The sequence below is a fragment of the Bos indicus genome, chromosome 4, assembly GCF_029378745.1.
Source record: "Bos indicus isolate NIAB-ARS_2022 breed Sahiwal x Tharparkar chromosome 4, NIAB-ARS_B.indTharparkar_mat_pri_1.0, whole genome shotgun sequence".
NCBI lineage: Eukaryota > Metazoa > Chordata > Mammalia > Artiodactyla > Bovidae > Bos > Bos indicus.
Window position 1 is genome coordinate 81,494,863 of NC_091763.1, and position 19,611 is coordinate 81,514,473.

Below are 19,611 nucleotides of genomic sequence, written 5' to 3' on the forward strand. Positions count from 1 at the left end.
GCTGAAAAAGAACTCCCTCCTGCTGCCTTTTTGTATTTACACCCACCCCTCCCCCTCCTCTTCCTGGAAACCACTAATCTGTTCTCCATCTCTAGATGGAGAATGTTATATAAATGGAATCATACAGTATGCAATCTTTATTTGAAAGATAACAGCTTTATTGACATATAATTCCCATACCATGCGTTTCATCCATTTAAAGTGTTCGGTTCGATAGTTTTTTTCACATATTAACATTTGCACAACCATCACCACAGTCAATTTAGAACCTTTTCATCACCCTCCAAAGAAACCTTATCAGTCACTCCGTTTTTCCCAAACCCCCAGTCCTAGGCATGCGCTAATCTACTTTCTACCTCTATAGATTCACTTATTTTGGACATTTCATATAAATAGAATCATATGTGTTTTTTTGGTGACTGACTTCTTTTACTTAGCACAAAGTTTTCAAGGTTCATCCACGTTGTTGCAACTGTAGGAAGAGCTGAAACAAGTCGTACTCTGTCAATAATAAGATACTGAGCTGTTTTTCAAAGACAACAGAGCAAAACCATAAATTATGCACAGAAGAGAAAATTTTGACCTTTAATAACACTCGGAACTAAAGTTCCCCCAACCCCCTTGTGTTGGGTGAGGCCCTAGGCATGGGAAATTATAAAGAGAGTGTGATGCCCCCCAAACCCCAGAACTAAACTATGGAGACATGACTGGAACTTGAATGCTAGAACCCTTTCAGAACCCAGAAGATCCACTGCCGAAGCCTCCTCCCATATCTTCCCATAAATGCCAAGTTCCAAAGCCCTCCATTTGAAACCTGTCCCACCAGCATATCTGCATACTAATCCATTCTCCCCCAACTCATAAACGTTTGACTGAATCCCAGATTTGGGAAACAGATTTGAGCTAGGCCTCCTATCTCCTTACAGGTTCATGTTGCAATAAAGCTTGTTCTTTCCTCAAAAGCCAGTGCCACAGTATTGGCTTCTATGCACATGGGGCAGCAAGCCTTTTGCTCAGTATCACTATAGCATGTACTTCATTCCTTGTTATTGCCGGGAATATTCCCTGTGTGGATAAACCACTTTGTTTATCTAGCCATCAGTTGATGAACATTGAGTCATTTCCACTTTTTGGCTGTGATGAATAATGCTGCTGTGAACATTTATGTACAAGTTTTTGCATGGACATATGTTTCCAATACTCTTAGGTATACCTGAATGAAATTATTGAATCATGTGATCACTCTGTTTAATCTTCTCAAGAATAGCCAAACTGTTTTCCAAAGCAGTTATACTATTTTACATTCTCACCAGCGGTGTATGAAGATTCTGATATCTCCACAACATCACCAATACTATCTTTTTGATTACAGCCATTCTTTTCTAGTGAAGGTGAAGTAGGATCTCATTGTGGCTTTGACTTGAATTTCCCTAATGTGTAAAGACATTGAACATCTTTTTGTTTCACTTGAAAAAAAAAATAGGCAAATTTATTGTAGAACACTTAGACAGTTACAGATAAATGGAATGGAAATACCTATGTATCATTTTGGAAATCAGCCATGATTTGAATTTAAAAATTGTTACAAGCAAAATTTAATCTCATCATGATGCTTTCTTTTGTTTCTTCTTTTCATTTTCTTCTTTTTTTTTTTTTTCCCCCAATCTCAGCAATGTACTTCTCAATTTCTTCAGGATTTAAAATCTTGAGGGGTTGATCTTGCCTCACAACAGCAAGCTCTATGTTTTTGCCACCTGACTGAACCATTTCCAGAAGGACCCTGATAGCCAGCTTAATAGTCAGATGGTTTCAATGGCTTCCTCAGTATAATTCTCTAGGAATTCACGCACTGACTTGGCAACCTGGCCTACAGCATTGGCTTTCCAGGCATGGTATGTGCTGGGAGGTCAGTCTGATAGAGTCGGGGGTGCCATCAAAGTCAAAACCCACAAGGAGGGCAGAGATGCCAAACCCCCAGCGCTCCTTGCTCTGTGTGTAGCGCTGCTTCAGACTGGCGATATAACAGGTGATGTACTCCATGGTGACTAGGTCCTCCACAGTCAGCCGGTGGCTCTGGCATTCCACCCGGGCCCTGTTGGTGACTATCCTTGCGTTAGCAGTGAGTCGGCGAATGCCATGCAGACATTATCATCCAGAGCACAGACCTTCCGCCCTGTCCTTTCATCCTGCAGTTTGGCCACTGACTTCTCCACACCAAGAACAACAATGTCTTTTCCTCGAACACTGACCATGGTCCAGCCCTTCTTCATGGCCTCCTGCAAGTACTCCACTGGGAAGAGGTGGCCGTTGGGAGAGAAGACGGTGATGGAGCGGTTACAGCTCATGCCTGTGGAACGTCGCTGTTGGGCTGGGAAAAGCGCACACTCACTGCCACGCAGCCAGCGATTCACAACGTTGCTGCGCCAGCACCGCACGCCAGCCCGTGCCCCCGCCTTTGTTTTGCTTTTATCAAGACTTTATTTCCATCAGTAGTGTATCAGACTTCTAGTTTCCATATAACTTTGCCAAGCCTGCATAGTATATATGTGTATGTATTATATATCCAGTATAGTTGATTTACAATGTGTTATTTTTTGGTGTACGGCAAAGTGATCCAGTTATATATATATATATATATATATATATATATATATATATATATATGTATGTATATATAAAGAATATATATATATGTATATACAAAGAATGTATATATATATATATTCTTTTTCATATTTGCCTTCATTATGGTTTATTACAGGATACTGAATATAGTGCCCTGTGCTATATAATAGGACTTTGTTATTCATTCATACTATATAATCCTGAATGCCCAATCCTTCCTTTCCTTTGCCCTTGACAACCACAAGTCTGTTCTCTAGGTCTGTGAGTCTGCTTCTGTTTCATGGATAAATTCATTTGTGTCATATTTTAGATTCCACATATAAGTGATATCATATGGTATTTGTCTTTCTCTTTCTGACTTCACTTAGTATGATAATCTCTAGATCCAAACATGTTGCTGCAAATGACATTATTTCATTCTTTTTTATGGCCGAGTAGTATTCCATTTATATATTCATACCTACACACACACACACACACACATATTACATATTCTTTATCCATCATCTATCAAGGGACATTTATGTTGTTTCCATGTCTTGACTATTGTAAATAGTACTGCAATGAACATTGGGGTACATTTTGTTATTTCAAGGGAATTCTCTTGATTTTTAAAAATTTATTTTTGACCGTGCTGGGTCTTTGTCGCTGCACATGGGCTTTCTCTAGTTGCAGAGAGCTGGGGCTACTCTCTAGTTGTGGTGCAAGGGCTTCTCATTGTGGTGGTTTCTCTCGTCGTGGAGCATGGGCTCTAGAGAGCACAGGCTTCAGTAGCTGTGGCTCCCAGGCACTAGAGCCACAGGCTCAATAGTTGTGGCACATGGGCTCAGTTGTTCTGCAGCATGTGGGATATTCCTGGATCAGCCTGCATTGGCAGGCGGATTCTTTACCACCAGGAAGCCCTTCTTTTTATTTTTTTAAGGGTTTTTGTGGGTTTTTTTGGTGTGGATTATTTTAAAAGTCTTTATTGAATTTGTACAATATTACTTCTGTTTTATGTTTTAGTTTTTTGGCTGCAAAGCACATGGGATCTTATTTCCCTGACCAGGGATCAAACAAACCTGTACCCCCTGCATTGAAAGGTGAAGTCCTAACCTCTGGACCACCAGGCAAGTCCCAACAATGAGATTTCAGTGGCCGTGTCAAGCCCACTGTGAGCCAAGAACAAGGCTCCAGCCCCTTCCAGCTGTCTCCGTGCAGCCCATCCCAGTCTTCTCCCCGTGTTTGTCCGCTGAAGCCAGAGTTTCAGCATCCAGCACCCAGTGCCCACATGCACTAGCCGATGTGCGTCTCAGTCTGGAGAGTGCGAGGAGGTGGCACAGACCACCTATGCAGGTCTTGCTCTGTTCTGTGTGCTGCAAACTGCCTGTTTCACTGAGCCTCTGAAACTCCTTTTCTGTCCTGACTGATCACCCCACTGGTGAAAGGCCTTCCCAGGCTGCGGGAACCTTTTGTCTTTCACAGCCCCCTCCCAGGGGCATAGGTTCTGTCCTGATTCCTTTCTCTACCCTCCTTTCATCCTACCTGGTTATATGGAGATCTTTCTTGCAGTTTTGGGTGTCTGAGTTAGGCCAGCATTGAGTAGGTATTAGATGTATTTTGATGCATTTGTGGGAGGAAGTGACTTCCACATCCTATTGCACCATCTTGATTCTGCCTCTGAGCATCTTTTCATGTGCTTATTGGCGATTTGCATATTTTCTTGGGGGAAAAAATATTTATTTGGAACTTTTGTGCATTTTTAAATTGGGTTGTATTTTAATTGTTGAGTTGTAGGTTTCTTAATAGTCTAGATGCAAATTCCTTATCAGATATAAGACTTGCAAATATTTTATTTTGGGGGTTGTCTTTATGCTTTCTTGATGGCATTCTGTGAAGCACAAAAGTTTTAAATTTTGATGAAGTTCAATTAATTTTTTTGTTCTGTGTGTGTTATAGCTTAGTAGGCTTTGTTGAATCTAAGGTTACAAAGATTTACTTCTCTTTTCTTCTAAGAGTTTTGTAGTTTTGTCCTCATATTTTAGGTCAGGGATCCATTTTGAGTTAATTTTGTATATGGTATGAAGAAAGAATACAACTTCATTCTTTTGTTTGTGGATATCCAGTCCCAGCATGATTTTGTTGAAAAACTACTCTTTTTCATTGAATTGTCTTGGCACCTTGGTCCAAAACAGATTGGCTCTAAATGTGAAGATCTGTTTTGGGACTCTAAATTCTGTTCCATTGTCTATTTGTCTATTCTTATGCCAATACCACAGTTGTTTTTTTTTTTTTTTTAACAGTTACTAAGACCTGCAGGAGGTCTTAGTTGCAGTCCGTGGGCTTACTTGCTTTGAACCATGTGAGATCTTAGTTCTCCCACCAGGGATGGAACCCATGTCCCCTGCATTGCAAGGAGGATTCTTAACCAATGGACCACAAGGCAAGTCCCAAAACTTTATTTATAGTTTTGGAAGAAACCACCAAGCTGTCTTCCAAAGGGTCTATACCATTTTGCATTCCCACCAGCAATGAATGAGAGTACGTACTGCTCCGCTTCCTCACCAGCACTTGGCGTTGTCATTCTAACAGGTGTGTGGTACTATCTCCTTCTTGCTTTAGTTTGCATCTCCTTGATGACCCATGATGTGGAGTGTTTTTTCATGTACTTGTTTGTTATCTGAATATCTTCTTTGGTGCGGTGTCTCTTAGGGTCTTTGGCCTATTTTTAAAAAATTGGGTTATTTTCTTAATGTTAAGATTGAAGAATTCATTGCATATTTTGTACCACAGTCCTTTAACAGATGTGTCTTTTGAAAATATTTTCCCTCAGTCTGTGACTTGTCATCTAACTCTTCTGACAGTGTCTTAAATTTGCATTTCCCTAATGGCTAATGATGACGAACATCTTTTCATGTTTATTTGCCACTTAGTGAAATGTTTCTTTTGTCCATTTTCTAATTGTTTTTTCTTTAATGTTGAGTTTTGAGCGTTCTCTGTATATTCTAGGTATGAGGACTTTGGCTACATGTAATCATATATTTAAGAAACTTAATTTCAATTATGTGAGTAATACATGAATGCATCTTTCATTTAAAAATGACAGGATAGGACTTCCCTGGTGGCTCAGTGGTAAAGAATCTACCTGCCAATGCAGGAAACACAGGTGTGATCCCTGATCTGAGAAGATCTCACATGCTGAGGAGCAACTAAGCCCGTGCACCACAGCTATTGAGCCTGTGCCCTAGAACCCGGGAACCGCAACTACTGACGCCCGCGCGCTCTAGAGCCTGTGCTCCACAAGAGGAGCCTGTGGACCACGACTAGAGAGTAGCCCCTGCTCACTGCAATTAGAGAAAAGTCCATGTAGCACAAAGACCCAGCACAGCCAAAAATAAATACTTTTTTTAAAAAAGCAGTCAACCTGACAATCCCCCAGGTTGACTTAAAAAAAAAATTTTTTTTAAGGATAAAGTTTAAACCCTCAAATCCGTTCCCTTTTCATTATTCTCTCATGAGTAACCATTATTATGTATTTCAGGTATATTCCTCTAGATTAAAAAAAATGAGCTTTCTCAAGATAAACAAACTTATACAATGTATATGGTGTTGTTTGTATATGGGTTTTACAAAAAAGTTACAATGTTTGTACCATGGTCAAAGATGTATTTTTAAATTTAAAAATTAAAAAAGCTTTTGGCAGCATTGTGTGACATGTGGGATCTTAGTTTCCCGACTAGGGATTGAACTCATGCCCCCTACATTGGAAGCACAGAGTCTTAACCACTGGACTGCCAGGGAAGTCCCAAAGATGCATTTTTGACCCAAGAATATTGTAAAGACTTCTCTATACTGATAAATATCTCTAGTCTGTTCCTTCAAACTGTTGTATAGTATGGATTGTCTATGTTTCTTCAGCCATTCCTGAGTTTCTAGACATTCAGGTAGTTCTCAGAAGTGTTCTTCTAGTAAGCAGTGCTACAGTGAACCACCGTGGGCATGACTCTGGGCACATGTGCAGTTATTTCTTTAGAGATATAGAAAAAGGGAATTTTATGAATGCTAAGGTATGTGGTTTTCATATTTGAAGACTCTGCCATACTGCCCCCTCCCCCACCTGGATGTGTTTCCCCACATCTTGGACAACAATCACTTATCTTTTGACTACAAAGTCCACCCACTATTTTATATCCCAACTATCTCTAAGTGCTGCACTCAATATGCCAGCAAATTTGGAAAACTCAGCAGTGGCCACAGGACTGGAAAAGGTCAGTTTTCATTCCAATCCCAAAGAAAGGCAATGCCAAAGAGTGCTCAAACTACTACACAATTGCACTCGTCTCACACGCTAGTAAAGTAACGCTCAAAATTCTCCAAGCCAGGATTCAGCAATATGTGAACCGTGAACTTCCTGATGTTCAAGCTGGTTTTAGAAAAGGCAGAGGAACCAGAGATCAAATTGCCAACATCTGTTGGATCACTGAAAAAGCAAGAGAGTTCAGAAAAACCTCTATTTCTGCTTTATTGACTAAGCCAAAGACTTTGACTGTGTGGATCATAATAAACTGTGGAAAATTCTGAAAGAGATGGGAATACCAGACCACCTGACCTGCCTCTTGAGAAACCTATACGCAGGTCAGGAGGCAACAGTTAGAACTGGACATGGAACAACAGACTGGTTCCAAATAGGAAAAGGAGTACGTCAAGGCTGTATATTGTCACCCTGCTTATTTAACTTATAATGCAGAGTACATCATGAGAAACGCTGGGCTGGAAGAAGCACAAGCTGGAATCAAGATTGCTGGGAGAAATATCAATAGCCTCAGATATGCAGATGACACCACCCTTCTGGCAGAAAGTGAAGAGGAACTAAAAAGCCTCTTGATGAAAGTGAAGGAGGAGAGTGAAAAAGTTGGCTTAAAGCTGAACATTCAGAAAACTAAGATCATGGTATCTGGTCCCATCACTTCATGGGAAATTGATGGGGAAACAGTGGAAAAGTGGAAACAGTGGAAGAGTGGAAACAGTGTCAGACTTTATTTTTCTGTGCTCCGAAATCACTGCAGATGGTGATTGCAGCCATGAAATTAGAAGACGCTTACTCCTTGGAAGGAAAGTTATGACCAACCTAGATAGTTATATTGAAAAGCAGAGAGAAATTACTTTGCCAACAAAGGTCCATCTAGTCAAGGCTATGGTTTTTCCTGTGGTCACGTCTGGATGTGAAAGTTGGACTGTGAAGAAAGCTGAGTGCCAAAGAATTGATGCTTTTGAACTATGGTGTTGGAGAAGACTTTTGAGAGTCCCTTGGACTGCAAGGAGATCCAACCAGTCCATCCTAAAGGAGATCCATCCTGGGTGTTCATTGGAAGGAATGATGCTGAAGCTGAAACTCCAATACTTTGGCCACCTGATGTGAAGAGCTGACTCACTGGAAAAGACCCTGATGCTGGGAGGGATTGGGGGCAAGAGGAGAAGGGGACGACAGATGAGATGGCTGGATGGCATCACCGACTCGATGGACTTGAGTTTGGGTAAACTCCAGGAGTTGGTGATGGACAGGGAGGCCTCACGTGCTGCTATTCATGGGGTCGCAAAGAGTCGGACATGACTGAGCGACTGAACTGAACTGAACTGGAGACTAAGGAGACCTGAAGACTAAGTTCAAAGTGAATTCCAAGCTCCTTCTAAGCCAACTTCCAGGTGTCCAGGAAAATCATCCAAATACTTTTTCACCAAATTGGCACCCTTTGCAAAGATCAGTCTGTAAACAACAGAGTTGGTATCAGTTCAGTTCAGTCGCTCAGTTGTGTCCGACTCTGTGACCCCATGTACTGCAGCATGCCAGGCTTTCCTGTCCATCACCAGCTCCCAGAGCTTACCCAAACTCATGTCCATTGAGTTGGTGATGCCATCCAACCATCTTCTCCTCTGTCATCCCCTTCTCCTACTGCCTTCAACTTTTCCAATGAGTCAGTTCTTTGCATCAGGTGGCCAAAGTATTGGAATTTCAGCTTCAGCATCAATCCTTCCAATGAATATTCAGGACTGATTTCCTTTGGGATGGACTGGTTGGATCTCCTTGCTGTCCAAGGGACTCTCAGGAGTCTTTTCCAACACCACAGTTCAAAAGCATCAATTCTTTGGCACTCAGCTTTCTTCACAGTCCAACTCTCACATCCATACAGGAGTACTGGAAAAACTATAGCTTTGACTAGACGGACCTTTGTTGGCAAAGTAATGCCTCTGCTTTTTAATATGCTGTCTAGGTTGGTCATAAACAATAGAGTTGGCATATAATGGTGCAATGCTGAGGGCGCCAGCATACAATTCCTCGGGCAAAGGCCCAGAAGTTAGCTCTCACACCTGCTCCTTTCCCTTCTAATTCAACAAGTCTTGACTCTTACTTTTGGGTTGTTTCACTTTGCCCTTAGGAGAACTTTCTAGCTGCTAGGAGCTTGGAAGCAGCTGTTTTCGAGAAACTTCAGCTGTTTTCTTTCCTTAGGGCTTTTGATAAAAGTGATCTTGTTCTTCTATCAGATTAGCTGTGTAAGTTATCACAGTTCTCACGGCTTTTTTTTTTTTTTTTCCTTTCTTGGCTGCACTGCATGGTTTGGAGGATCTTAGTTCCTTGACTGAGGACTGAACTTGGCCCCAGCAGTGAAAGCTCCGAGTCCTAACCACTGGACCGTCATGGCCTTTCTTAAACAGATGTTAAATGCTCTCTGGGCCCCTCACTCTCCCCAGAAATGGTGCTTCTGTAAGGATTGAGAGTACGGATGGCTGAACGTCCCTCCCCACCTACCTTCATGCGTTTCCAGGCAGCTGTCCACAACAGCTGCAGGCAGTGCTGCTGGAGCAAATGACTAGGAAATTTTTTGCAGTTAAAGAAATGTAGGATACAGGCTTCTTGCCTGCCAAAGAATGCTGCCTCTTGACTGATGTTATGGAAAAAGCACTGTAAGGCTGACTCCACAGCTGAGCTCTGCACAAGGTTTTCCCTCCACACTTGATTTCTCTCTTAGCAACCAGGCTGTATGCCCAGGAGGCCTCTTGGTTCACAGCAACCTCTGCAAGCTCTGAAGGAAATCAGCCTGGGGAAAATCCTGGATGTTCCCCCCCCCCGTAGTACAGGCCCCTCTATCATTAACTCTATCCTCTACTCCTTCACCTGCAGGGATTCAGAGCATGGACTTGGGACTGGACTACTTTGTTTCCAATCCGCTAATAATTTTGCCATTTTTTAATATTCAACTTAGTTTTTCCATCTGGAAGATAAGGGCAAATGATAGTAAGTACCTCAAAGAGTTAATATTAAAAAATATACAGTATCTTGCATATAGAATGCACTGTTTGCTATTACTCTGAGTTTACAATCATAAGAAATAGGGTGTCTGGCCCAGGATAAGGAGACCTAGACTTAATCTCTTTTTAACTTGCTTTCCTTGTAACACATAGGTACTTTCCTGTGTGAATCTCTATACTTGTCCTGAACTCATCATGCCTGTCCTTCCACCTGTTATATTCGCAGCAGTGCCCACAGTAGGTGGTTCATAAGAACCTATCACAAACTAAGGGCATGAATGAAGGCTTCCATTGGTCTGTCCACTCTTGACTTTCAAAGCAATTTGCTAAAGGGGACTTTTAATGATGCATTTTTTTTTTTAAAGGATTAGTTTGAAAACTGTTAAATTCTGGTAAATGCTTTGATAGTTTTAAATTTTACGTTCCCTTATAAAATTTTGAAAATGACATTCTGATTCACTTTGAGACAACTTAGTCTAACCTTTGTTTAGTATATAATGTTCAACATCATGCCCCCGATTGGTGTTAAGAATGGGTCCATACAGCAAGATTAAAATTATGCCAATTATAAATGTGCTCACTGCTTATGAATTAAGAAATTAAAGTGAATCGGATCTTGAAGGGTTGTGTTCAATGTTGGGGCAGATCATTTCCAGCCCAGGGGCTGTGTGACAGCTAGTAGGCCACTGTTTTCCAGACATCAAATGTGAGTGAATGCCTGAAGTATGATGAGACGGCAGGGGGAGGGGGGATTCCTCCTGCCAGTTTGGAAATGGAGTTGTCTCTGGGGATCAGTCTGATTTACAAAACGAAGATAAAGCTGCCACCTACCCACTCAGGAGTCGAGTAGTATTCGAAAAGTACGTACAATGGAGGACTCTCGTGACAGCAGAAGAGTGCCTTCCATGCAACTGTGCATGTCGGGGCTCTGCCATTTCGGAGCCTTGTTTAAACCTGAGTAATGATGGCCCTGTGACCGAGCACATCTGGCTCAGGACTCTTCTCACACAGAAGTTCCTAAACTGATAGCTCAAAAGACTGAGGTGTTTTCAAGTCTCTGGTAAGGATGCCCAGGTTGAATTTTACATGTTCTACTGTAAACATCAAGTAACACCACAAACATTTAAAAAAAGGAAGTTTATTGGTCTTTAAATGGCTCAAATTGCAAATAAACCAGTCGGGTAGTGGCATCAGCCTAAGACATGTGATGCATCTTTGTCATTTGGCTTCATAGCACCTCAGTACCCAGGAGAGGAAAGGTCTCAAAGCAAAGTCACAACATTAGTGGTCAGGACCCCTGGTTAAATGAGACTGCAACAAGTACACATGGAGACCGCTGGGCCCGCGGGGCAGCGCTTATATGGGGAACTTTAATTCTGCACACGGCACAGCCTATGAAAAATAGGAAATGAAAGATGTACATCTCAAACCCTTTAGGGACACATATTTAACATGACAAGCTGGATGTAGTATCTAAAGAGTTCAGTTCCTAAATAGCCTATTTGTGTTAACTTTACGGACACATCTGTTATCTGGAATGCCTGAACACATCTTTGACTTGCTGAGATTAAGACTGAGCATAAAGAAAGCAAAACTTTATTGAAACAACTGCCCTAGTCCCATTCCAAAGAAAAGAAAAATCTGATAGTGGTATTTTTCCCATTGAAATTATGTCCCTTCAGTGGGTATGCCGTACAACAGGAACAGAGCCTACTGTTTGGTGGCAAACATGTTTTCTGCACTATCCTCAGGTTTGGCTGTTCGATGTTAACTTTAGGAAAATGTAACTACAGTATTCTTCATTATGAACACAGACTACATACACTCCTAGTAACTCCCGCACAGCCAAACTGCAACCTCAGGAATACAAATTTAGAAGTTAACAGATGGCAAGCACAACTATTTTCCTGAAGTGGTCTAGTGCAAAACGCATTAGCACCGTGGACACTTTTCCTATGCCCTGCTCCAAAGAGATCAAAATCTTAACACATATTCACCACTTGCATAAAAGGATTTCCAGGGATCAGCATCTTAAAGAATAAGGGTTCACTGAGACATACTGAATCCTCATAGTCTAAAATTATCTTACAAGTATATGCTGGTCCTTCATTTTTAAACTACCTTACAGTTAATTAAAAGCAATCAAGGAGCTCTGGAACTTCATTTTCAAGAACCAGAGTATGGCACACATTTTACATTTGGACAGACTCTAGCAGTTATTTCTTGAGCATCTTCTATACAAAAGTGGTCCTCCATCCTGACATATATTCTCTCACCAGGACACATGGGCAGTGGGCCCACGGCACCATGAGGATGCCAGATACAACCCAGAATGATGTAACCAGGTATCTTTCAGTTTCTAAATTAAGGCATATTAAAAAATTTCCATGTACAAGTTTACACCACTTTTCTAAGTTAATCACCAGGTAATTAATGCAGGTTCACAGATGAATTACTCTCAATTGAACTATATGTAACAATCATGCCAGTCACTTTTTCTTCTATATTTTGCATAACAATGGTTAAAAAAAAAGTGGTACAGTTTAACTATCATGTTCACAATTGTCATTTCTTTTTCAAGGCAGTAGAAGACCAAGCCATTTTAAAATGATTATAAAATTTAAGCTTTATAATAAACCAGAGGAAGTAGCCTTTCCTCCCATTGTCCACCCCCATTCTCACCTCTCGAACAGTTCAAGAAAGACTGCCGGCAAAACACAAGCGCCCACGCTACATTCAGGACCGTGATAAATGTAGGCAATTATGAAATAAGTTGAACTTTGCTTCTTGGTGAAGCCACACTAATTTCTTTTTAAGTGAATTTGACTTTCAGTGCAGTTCCAATTCATGCTTTTAGAGATACATAACAATTTCCAAAATGTTAAAGTAATTTCAGTCAATTGAGCCTTCAATGGCAAAGCTTATAAATTATATTTATTAGTATGGTCAAGATAAGAAAGGAGTTTGGGCTCTGATTATAAAATGCAGCATCTTTCTCTGATTCTCTTGGCTAAACTTTTCCTCTTCTTTTTTCCATTCTTTTCTTTGCTGTCTTCCATCTTTCTGGCCCGAATTTCCCTCATTAAATCAAAAAATACCTACAAAGAAAACAGAATAGAGCAAGTGGATAATTTGTGCCTGGTACATCTCTGAATCACAGCAGTAAACATTGGGAGTACTATATGAATATTAAAGAGCTCTTATTTGGGGAGTACAGGGACAGCAAAGTATAGAACTAAAGTCTGCTTCTTCCAAGTACGTTAAAAAAATGGGAAAACAGGAAGATTTTCTGAATTACACTTTAGGGTAAAATCTGCTTACATAATATAACCTAATCTTCCATCTGACTTTTCAACATAAAAATAAAGAAGCACTGCAAGTGATAGCTCCGAAGATGTAACCCAATGGATTACATTTAAGTAATTAATAATTAGCACATATATTTTATCAATTACAATTTTAAAGTAATTTAATAAAATTTTCACTTATTAACCTTTCTTCAGCCCTTTTAAAAATGGAATTTAGAAAGATGGTAACAATAACCCGGTGTACGAGACAGCAAAATAGACACTGATGTATAGAACAGTCTTATGGACTCTGTGGGAGAGGGAGAGGGTGGGAAGATTTGGGAGAATGACATTGAAACATGTAAAATATCATATAAGAAACGAGTTGCCAGTCTAGGTTCGATGCACGATACTGGATGCTTGGGGCTAGTGCAATGGGACGACCCAGAGGGATGGTATGGGGAGGGAGGAGGGAGGAGGGTTCAGGATGGGGAACACATGTATACCTGTGGTGGATTCATTTTGATATTTGGCAAAACTAATACAATTATGTAAAGTTTAAAAACAAAATAAAATTAAAATAAATAAATAAATAAAAACAGCTGTGGAAAATGACTGCTTCCTTTATTATTTTGATACCAGGCACTAGAAAACAATTGCTTGTTGCACAGTATTTGAGGATTTATCAATTTTTGTCTGTCTAGAAATTGGCAAGTAATGGGAGATATTAGCATAATAATTTAAAAGCTATTAGTGTAATAATTAAAAAGTTCAATATCACTAACAAGTGTCTGTGCATGCATGCATGCTAAGCTGCTTCAGTTGTGTCCGACTCTGTGCAACCCTATGGACTGCAGCCCACCAGGCTCCTCTGTCCATGGGATTCTCCAGGCAAGTGTCTGAGTGCACACTGAGTAGGGCCTGAAGGATGTGGACTCACGCTGTGGCTGAAGAGTTGCTGCACGTTACTTTTCTGCAGCCACTGAGGTGCTTGTGAAAAATGCATCTACCTGGTGGCAGCCACAGGTAATAGATTCTTGCATATCCCCCTGATACACACAGATGTGTGCTTGTGTGCATGATGTGTTTCAAACACAGATGGCAGCAAACTACAGTTACTGCTACTGTTCTATATTTCATTTCTTAATGCTGAAGATCAGCACATTTAGCTCTACCTTCATTTTTAAAAAAATACTTATTTTTGGCCTCCTGGGTCTTCACTGCTGCTCGAAGTTTTCTCTAGCTGTGGTGAGTGGGGACTACTCTTGGTTGCGTTGCACAGGCTTTTCTCACTGCAGTGGGTTCTCTTGTTGGCGAGCACAGGCTCCAGGTGTGCGGGCTTCAGTAGCTGCAGCTCCCAGGCTCAGCAGTTACAGGACACGGGCTTACTTGCTCCGCGGCATTGTGAGATCTTCATGGACCAGGGTCGACCTGTGTCCCCTGCACTGGGAGGCAGTTTCTTATCAACTGTACCACCAGGGAAGTTCTCTTCATTTTTTTTTAATGGCTGTACAATATTTCATTATATGGATGCACCAGCCTTTAAAATAGTCTGTTATTGGACACTTTGATATTTCCAGTCTTTTGTTTCTACAGATAATGCTTCAGTGACTACTGCTACATGGATGTATGACTTTATATAAATTTTAGAACTTGAATTGGTGGGGTCATAATTTTGATAATTACCAAATTGCCCTTCTACGAACATATGAGAGTTCCTTTTCCCTCCTCCCCATACTCCTGTCAACAGTATTATTATCAGTCTTGTTCCTTTATTCCCCAAGGTAACAGGTAAGAAAAAAGTCCTATTTTTAAACTGTGCTTCCTATTATAAGTTAGACTAAGCCGCTTTTAAACTTTAAAGTACTTTGTAGTTCTCTTCTATTACAAGGGTGTCTATATTTTTTGACTGTCTTCCCATTGGGTTGCTGGTCTTTTTCTCACTGTCCTGTGATAACTCTGACAACGTGCATGACTGTACTTCCCCCGGGCCTCTGATGCCAGCAGGTGACACCACAGGACTGCTGCAAGCGTCAGAGCCGGACAGTTACTGTTCACCTCTCCTCCCCACTCCCCTTAGTTCAAATAGGTTTTAGTGTGTGTTCTACCATCTGCTCCAGATATTAAACAGGAGGAAACAAAGTATATATATGCTATGATACTGTTCTGTGGTGCCTTTCAAAACCCCATACACACTGAATCTTAAACTATATTTCATTAGTATTTTGAAAAACATTTGCTGTAACTAGCGGAAACTGGTTCACTGAGTAGAACTTTTGTAGCATGTTGTAAAGATATCCTGGACTTAGAGGAATCTGACTGTGTGACTGGAAAAAAAAAAGTGAGCTTAAAATGACAATGCCTTTAAACCTACAGTGAACAGGCAGAAAGAACCTCTAAACTTTTAACATCATGATTTCTGGACCAGGGTTATGGATCTCCAGACACAGCAGACTAGTCCACAAACACCTGCAGACACCTAGGGCAGCGTTACTTCAAGTGCAGTCCACCACCCCACCTGCACACCCAGGAGCTAACGAGACCTGCAAATTCTTAGGACTGACCCCAGAGCAAATGAATCCAAGTCTCTGGAGAAGACCCAGGAACCTGTGTTTATCAGGCTTTATAGGCAATCCTTCTGCATGTTAGTTTTTCTGAGGCACCTGTAGGGCTGAGATACTCGGGGACTGAAAAGGTCTCCCTGGAAGGGCTCCCCCCCCCAGAGCTGCTCCAGCCCCACCAGCAGGCTTCCTGAATGCTGACAGTGGTGTCAGGGGGAGGGGGGGCGGTGGTGGGCAGCTGAACGGCACCTGGGAAGGCTCCAAAGTGTTCCTCACCTGGTCTCTAGGAAGGGCCCAGCTGCACAAAGTGCAAAGATGAGGGGAAGAGGGCAGAGGAGCTCTCTTTCCCTTGGGTGGAGAGAGGGGTGAGGGGGTGGAGAACAGAAGTGGAGGGTGGGGAGTGCAGCTGTGGTGACAGAGATTTCAAAACCCTCTCCCTCCGGGCTCCTTCATCTTGGGAGCCACCTTCACTTGGGCGAACTTAAGTGGGGATGGGCAGGTGTCAGCGCAGACATTCTCCAGCCAATCAGGAAAAGAAAAGGAAAGAAAAAAGAAAAGAAAAGATTCTCCAGCCAATCAGGAAAAGAAAAGGAAAGAAGAAAATAAAATAAAATATTCTCCAGCCACAGGAAAAGAAAAGGAAAAAAGAAAAAAGAGGAGGGATTCAAGTCAGGAATCTGGCCAGTGCTTTGCTGTGGCTGTCTCGTGTTTTTGCGCCCTTTGGGAACCTAAGGACAAGGTGAAGTCAAGAAAGTCCTAACAGCGTACTTGAGCATTCAGGGCTGATAAACATCAACGTGTATTAAATTTCTCTCTGAAAGTCTCAACAGAATCTCTAGACACAGATGGAGCCGAGTTAAGCAAATCAACCCGTTTTAACACGATGTTGTGGTGAGGAGGGTCCCCTTTTACCTTGTCGACATTGGCCCGCGTCTTGGCAGATGTTTCCACATAGTTAACGTTCCACTGATCGGCTCTGGTTTTCGCCTCTTCTACGGAAACCTGCCTTTTATCTTCCAAATCTGATTTGTTTCCAACGAGCAGAAATGGAACATTCTCATCTTCTTTTACTCTTAAAATCTGCTCCCTGGATAAGAGGAAATGAGCAAGAAATATCTCTATGTGTTAAAATAACCAATAACGCATGCAGGCATTTATTTATGCTTCTTAGCAATGAACTCATTTATTACATGGGAGGAAACAAGCAGCATGTCTTCCTTTATCTACCCTCAATCATTTGAGCTTCACGTTCACTTCATTGATGGAGGAAAAATACACCAAGGAAGAGTACAAATATGGCAGTAGAGGCATGAAGTGAAAGTATCAAATGCAACTTCATTCTAAATGCCTTGTTTTTAAAACCTTTTTTACGTTCTGAGAATCTCAGATGGGATCTTAGTTCCCCAATCCGGGGCTGAACCTGCACCCCCTGCAGTGCAAGTACAGAATCTTAACCACTGGACTGTCAGGGAAGTCCCTCTAGAGGCTTTTTCAAAACAAACTCTTTACATTAGAATGATTTCAGATTTACAGAGAAGGTGTGAAGAGAGGACAGAGATCCTGCATGTCCCCACGCCCAGATTCTCCATTGTCAACACACTTGATCACAATTTATGAAGTACTACTGATACAAATATACCTTGTTATACTGCAGTTAGCTTTACTGTGCTTTGCAGATACTGTTTCTCTTTTGTAACAGACTGAAGGGCTGTAGTCGCCCCGTGTCCAGCTAGTCTATCGGTGCCACTTTGCCAACGGCATTTGTTCACTTTGTGTCACTCTGTCACATTTTGGTAATTCTCACAATATGTTAAACTTTCCCATTATCATTAAATTTGTTAGGGTCATCAGTGACCTTTGTGATGACTATAATCATTACCGGCATTTTTGCTTAAAGTGATGCTCCCTTTGGAGTTGGAGAGACAATTATAGAATTTTAGAATAGAAAAGCACCTTTACAAACTGGTCAAGCTTCATTTTTATCTTGAGGAAAGTGAGAACCACAAAAAGCAACAGGGTTTTCTAACATTGCTATCGAACCCTTATAAGCACTGTAAGTTATATGCTAGCAACTGTGCCAAACGTGGGTATCAGGGATACTGAAATGGGTAAGAAAGGGGTTCTGCTCTCAAGTGTTTTTACCTTGTCAGGAAAAACACACAGCATACAGAAATCAATCTCAGTGTCAGTGTGGTGAGTGTGCTACTGGGGCTGTGCAGAGTACATCACAAACACCGATGAGGAAACAGTGGATTCTGCCTTCGTGATAGGAGGCCCAGGAAGGCTACATTTAGGAGCTGACAATTATTAGAGAAATGCAAATCAAAACTATACTGATGTACCACCTCACACCAGTCAGAATGGCCATTATTAAAAAGTCTACAAATAGCAAATGCTGGAGAGGGCATGGAGAAACAGGAGTCCTCTTCCACTGCTGGTGGGAACGTAAATCTGTGCAGTCATTGTGGAAAACAGTATGGAAGGTCCTCAGAAAACTAAGAATTACCATATGATCCAGCAACCCCACTCCCAGACATATATCCAGACAAAACTCTAATTCAAAAAGATACATGTGCCCCAGTGTTCTTAGCAGCACTAGTCGCAATAGCAGACACAGAAACAGCCTAAGTGTCCATCAACAGATGAGTGAATGCATAAAGAAGATATGGTGCCTATAAAATGGACTACTACTCAGCCATAAGAAAGAATGAAATGATGCCATTTGCAGCAACGTGGATGCAACTAGAGACGATCATACCACGTGAAGCAAGTCAGAAAGAGAAATCCCACATGGTATCACTTATGTATGGAGTCTAAAATATGACATAAATGAACTTATCTATGAAAAAAGACTCACAGACATAGAAGAGAGGCTTAGGGTTGCCAAGGAGGAATGGGTTGGGGGAGTTTGGGATAAGCAGATGCCAACTATTACATGTAAAATGGATACACAACAAGGTCCCACTGGATAGCACAGAGAACTACACTCAAAGCCTATGATAAACCATAATGGAAAAGAAAAAGAAAAAAAAAATTAGGTATGTAAAACTGAATCACTTTGCTATATAGCTGAAATTAACATGTCATTGTAAATCAACCATACTTCAATAAAAAATTTTTAAAAATCAACTACAATAAAAAAATTAAAAAGAGGAGCTGACATTGTGCTACACTTTGCAGGTCAGATCATGTGGAGTGCCTACTATTCTATCACCATTCAAACCACCTTAAAAATGGCTTTCCTACTGCTGGTCAGTTACCAGGAACATTTTTTATTTATGGGAAGGGCAACACATTGGAGGTAGGACAGAATGAATGATTCACTTATTTTCTGTAATAGCAGCAGCCCAAGACTCTTTCTCTTGGCATAAAAATACCTCATTCCCTTGAGATACCACTTTGGCTTTGGTGACTATGGTGACAAAATGTATTCCATTACTTAGAACAGAATCTGCTACAGAATAAGCACTCAAATATTTTTTGAAAGAATGAATAAGCACTGACACGAAACTTTCAGTATGTCTCCCAGGGTTACAAGTTACCAGAATCTGCCACTCTTTGCACTTTATCACGTACAAAAAACTTTTCCTTACAGAAACCAACAAACTTAATTTTACAAATAACTTTACATTTCCTAGGTTTCTCAGTGACATGCTCTTTTGCAAAGAAGGTTCTCTTAGAATCTTTTGAGTTCCTGGGACTTTCACGTATACATGACGAGGAATGCTTTGTGTAAGCCCTGGTTCAGTTTCCTGCCCAAACACTAGGGATGACGTCTTTCCTCATCTTTGGAAATCCTTGTTGTCCTTCAAGGTTATCTAGCTCTTGAAGGCCTCCAACTCCTCTCCTCTCTT

General features: G+C 41.2%; 1 protein-coding gene and 1 pseudogene across 2 annotated transcripts in view; both read right to left on the reverse strand.

Annotated features, from left to right (window-relative positions):
• Positions 1–1,495: 1,495 nt before the first annotated feature.
• Positions 1,496–2,345, reverse strand: LOC109558113 (proteasome subunit alpha type-7 pseudogene; annotated as a pseudogene).
• An 8,686-nt stretch (positions 2,346–11,031) lies between these two features.
• The window catches only part of RALA (RAS like proto-oncogene A), a 58,753-nt gene continuing 50,173 nt past the window's right edge, over positions 11,032–19,611 (reverse strand). For both annotated transcript variants that reach the window (XM_070788055.1, XM_070788054.1), the window contains 2 exons: positions 16,670–16,844; positions 11,032–13,007 (listed from right to left, as the gene is read on the reverse strand). In XM_070788055.1, coding sequence (XP_070644156.1) covers positions 12,885–13,007; positions 16,670–16,844 — 298 coding nt within the window. In that variant the 3' untranslated portion in view covers positions 11,032–12,884. The remainder of the gene's footprint in view (positions 13,008–16,669; positions 16,845–19,611) is intronic.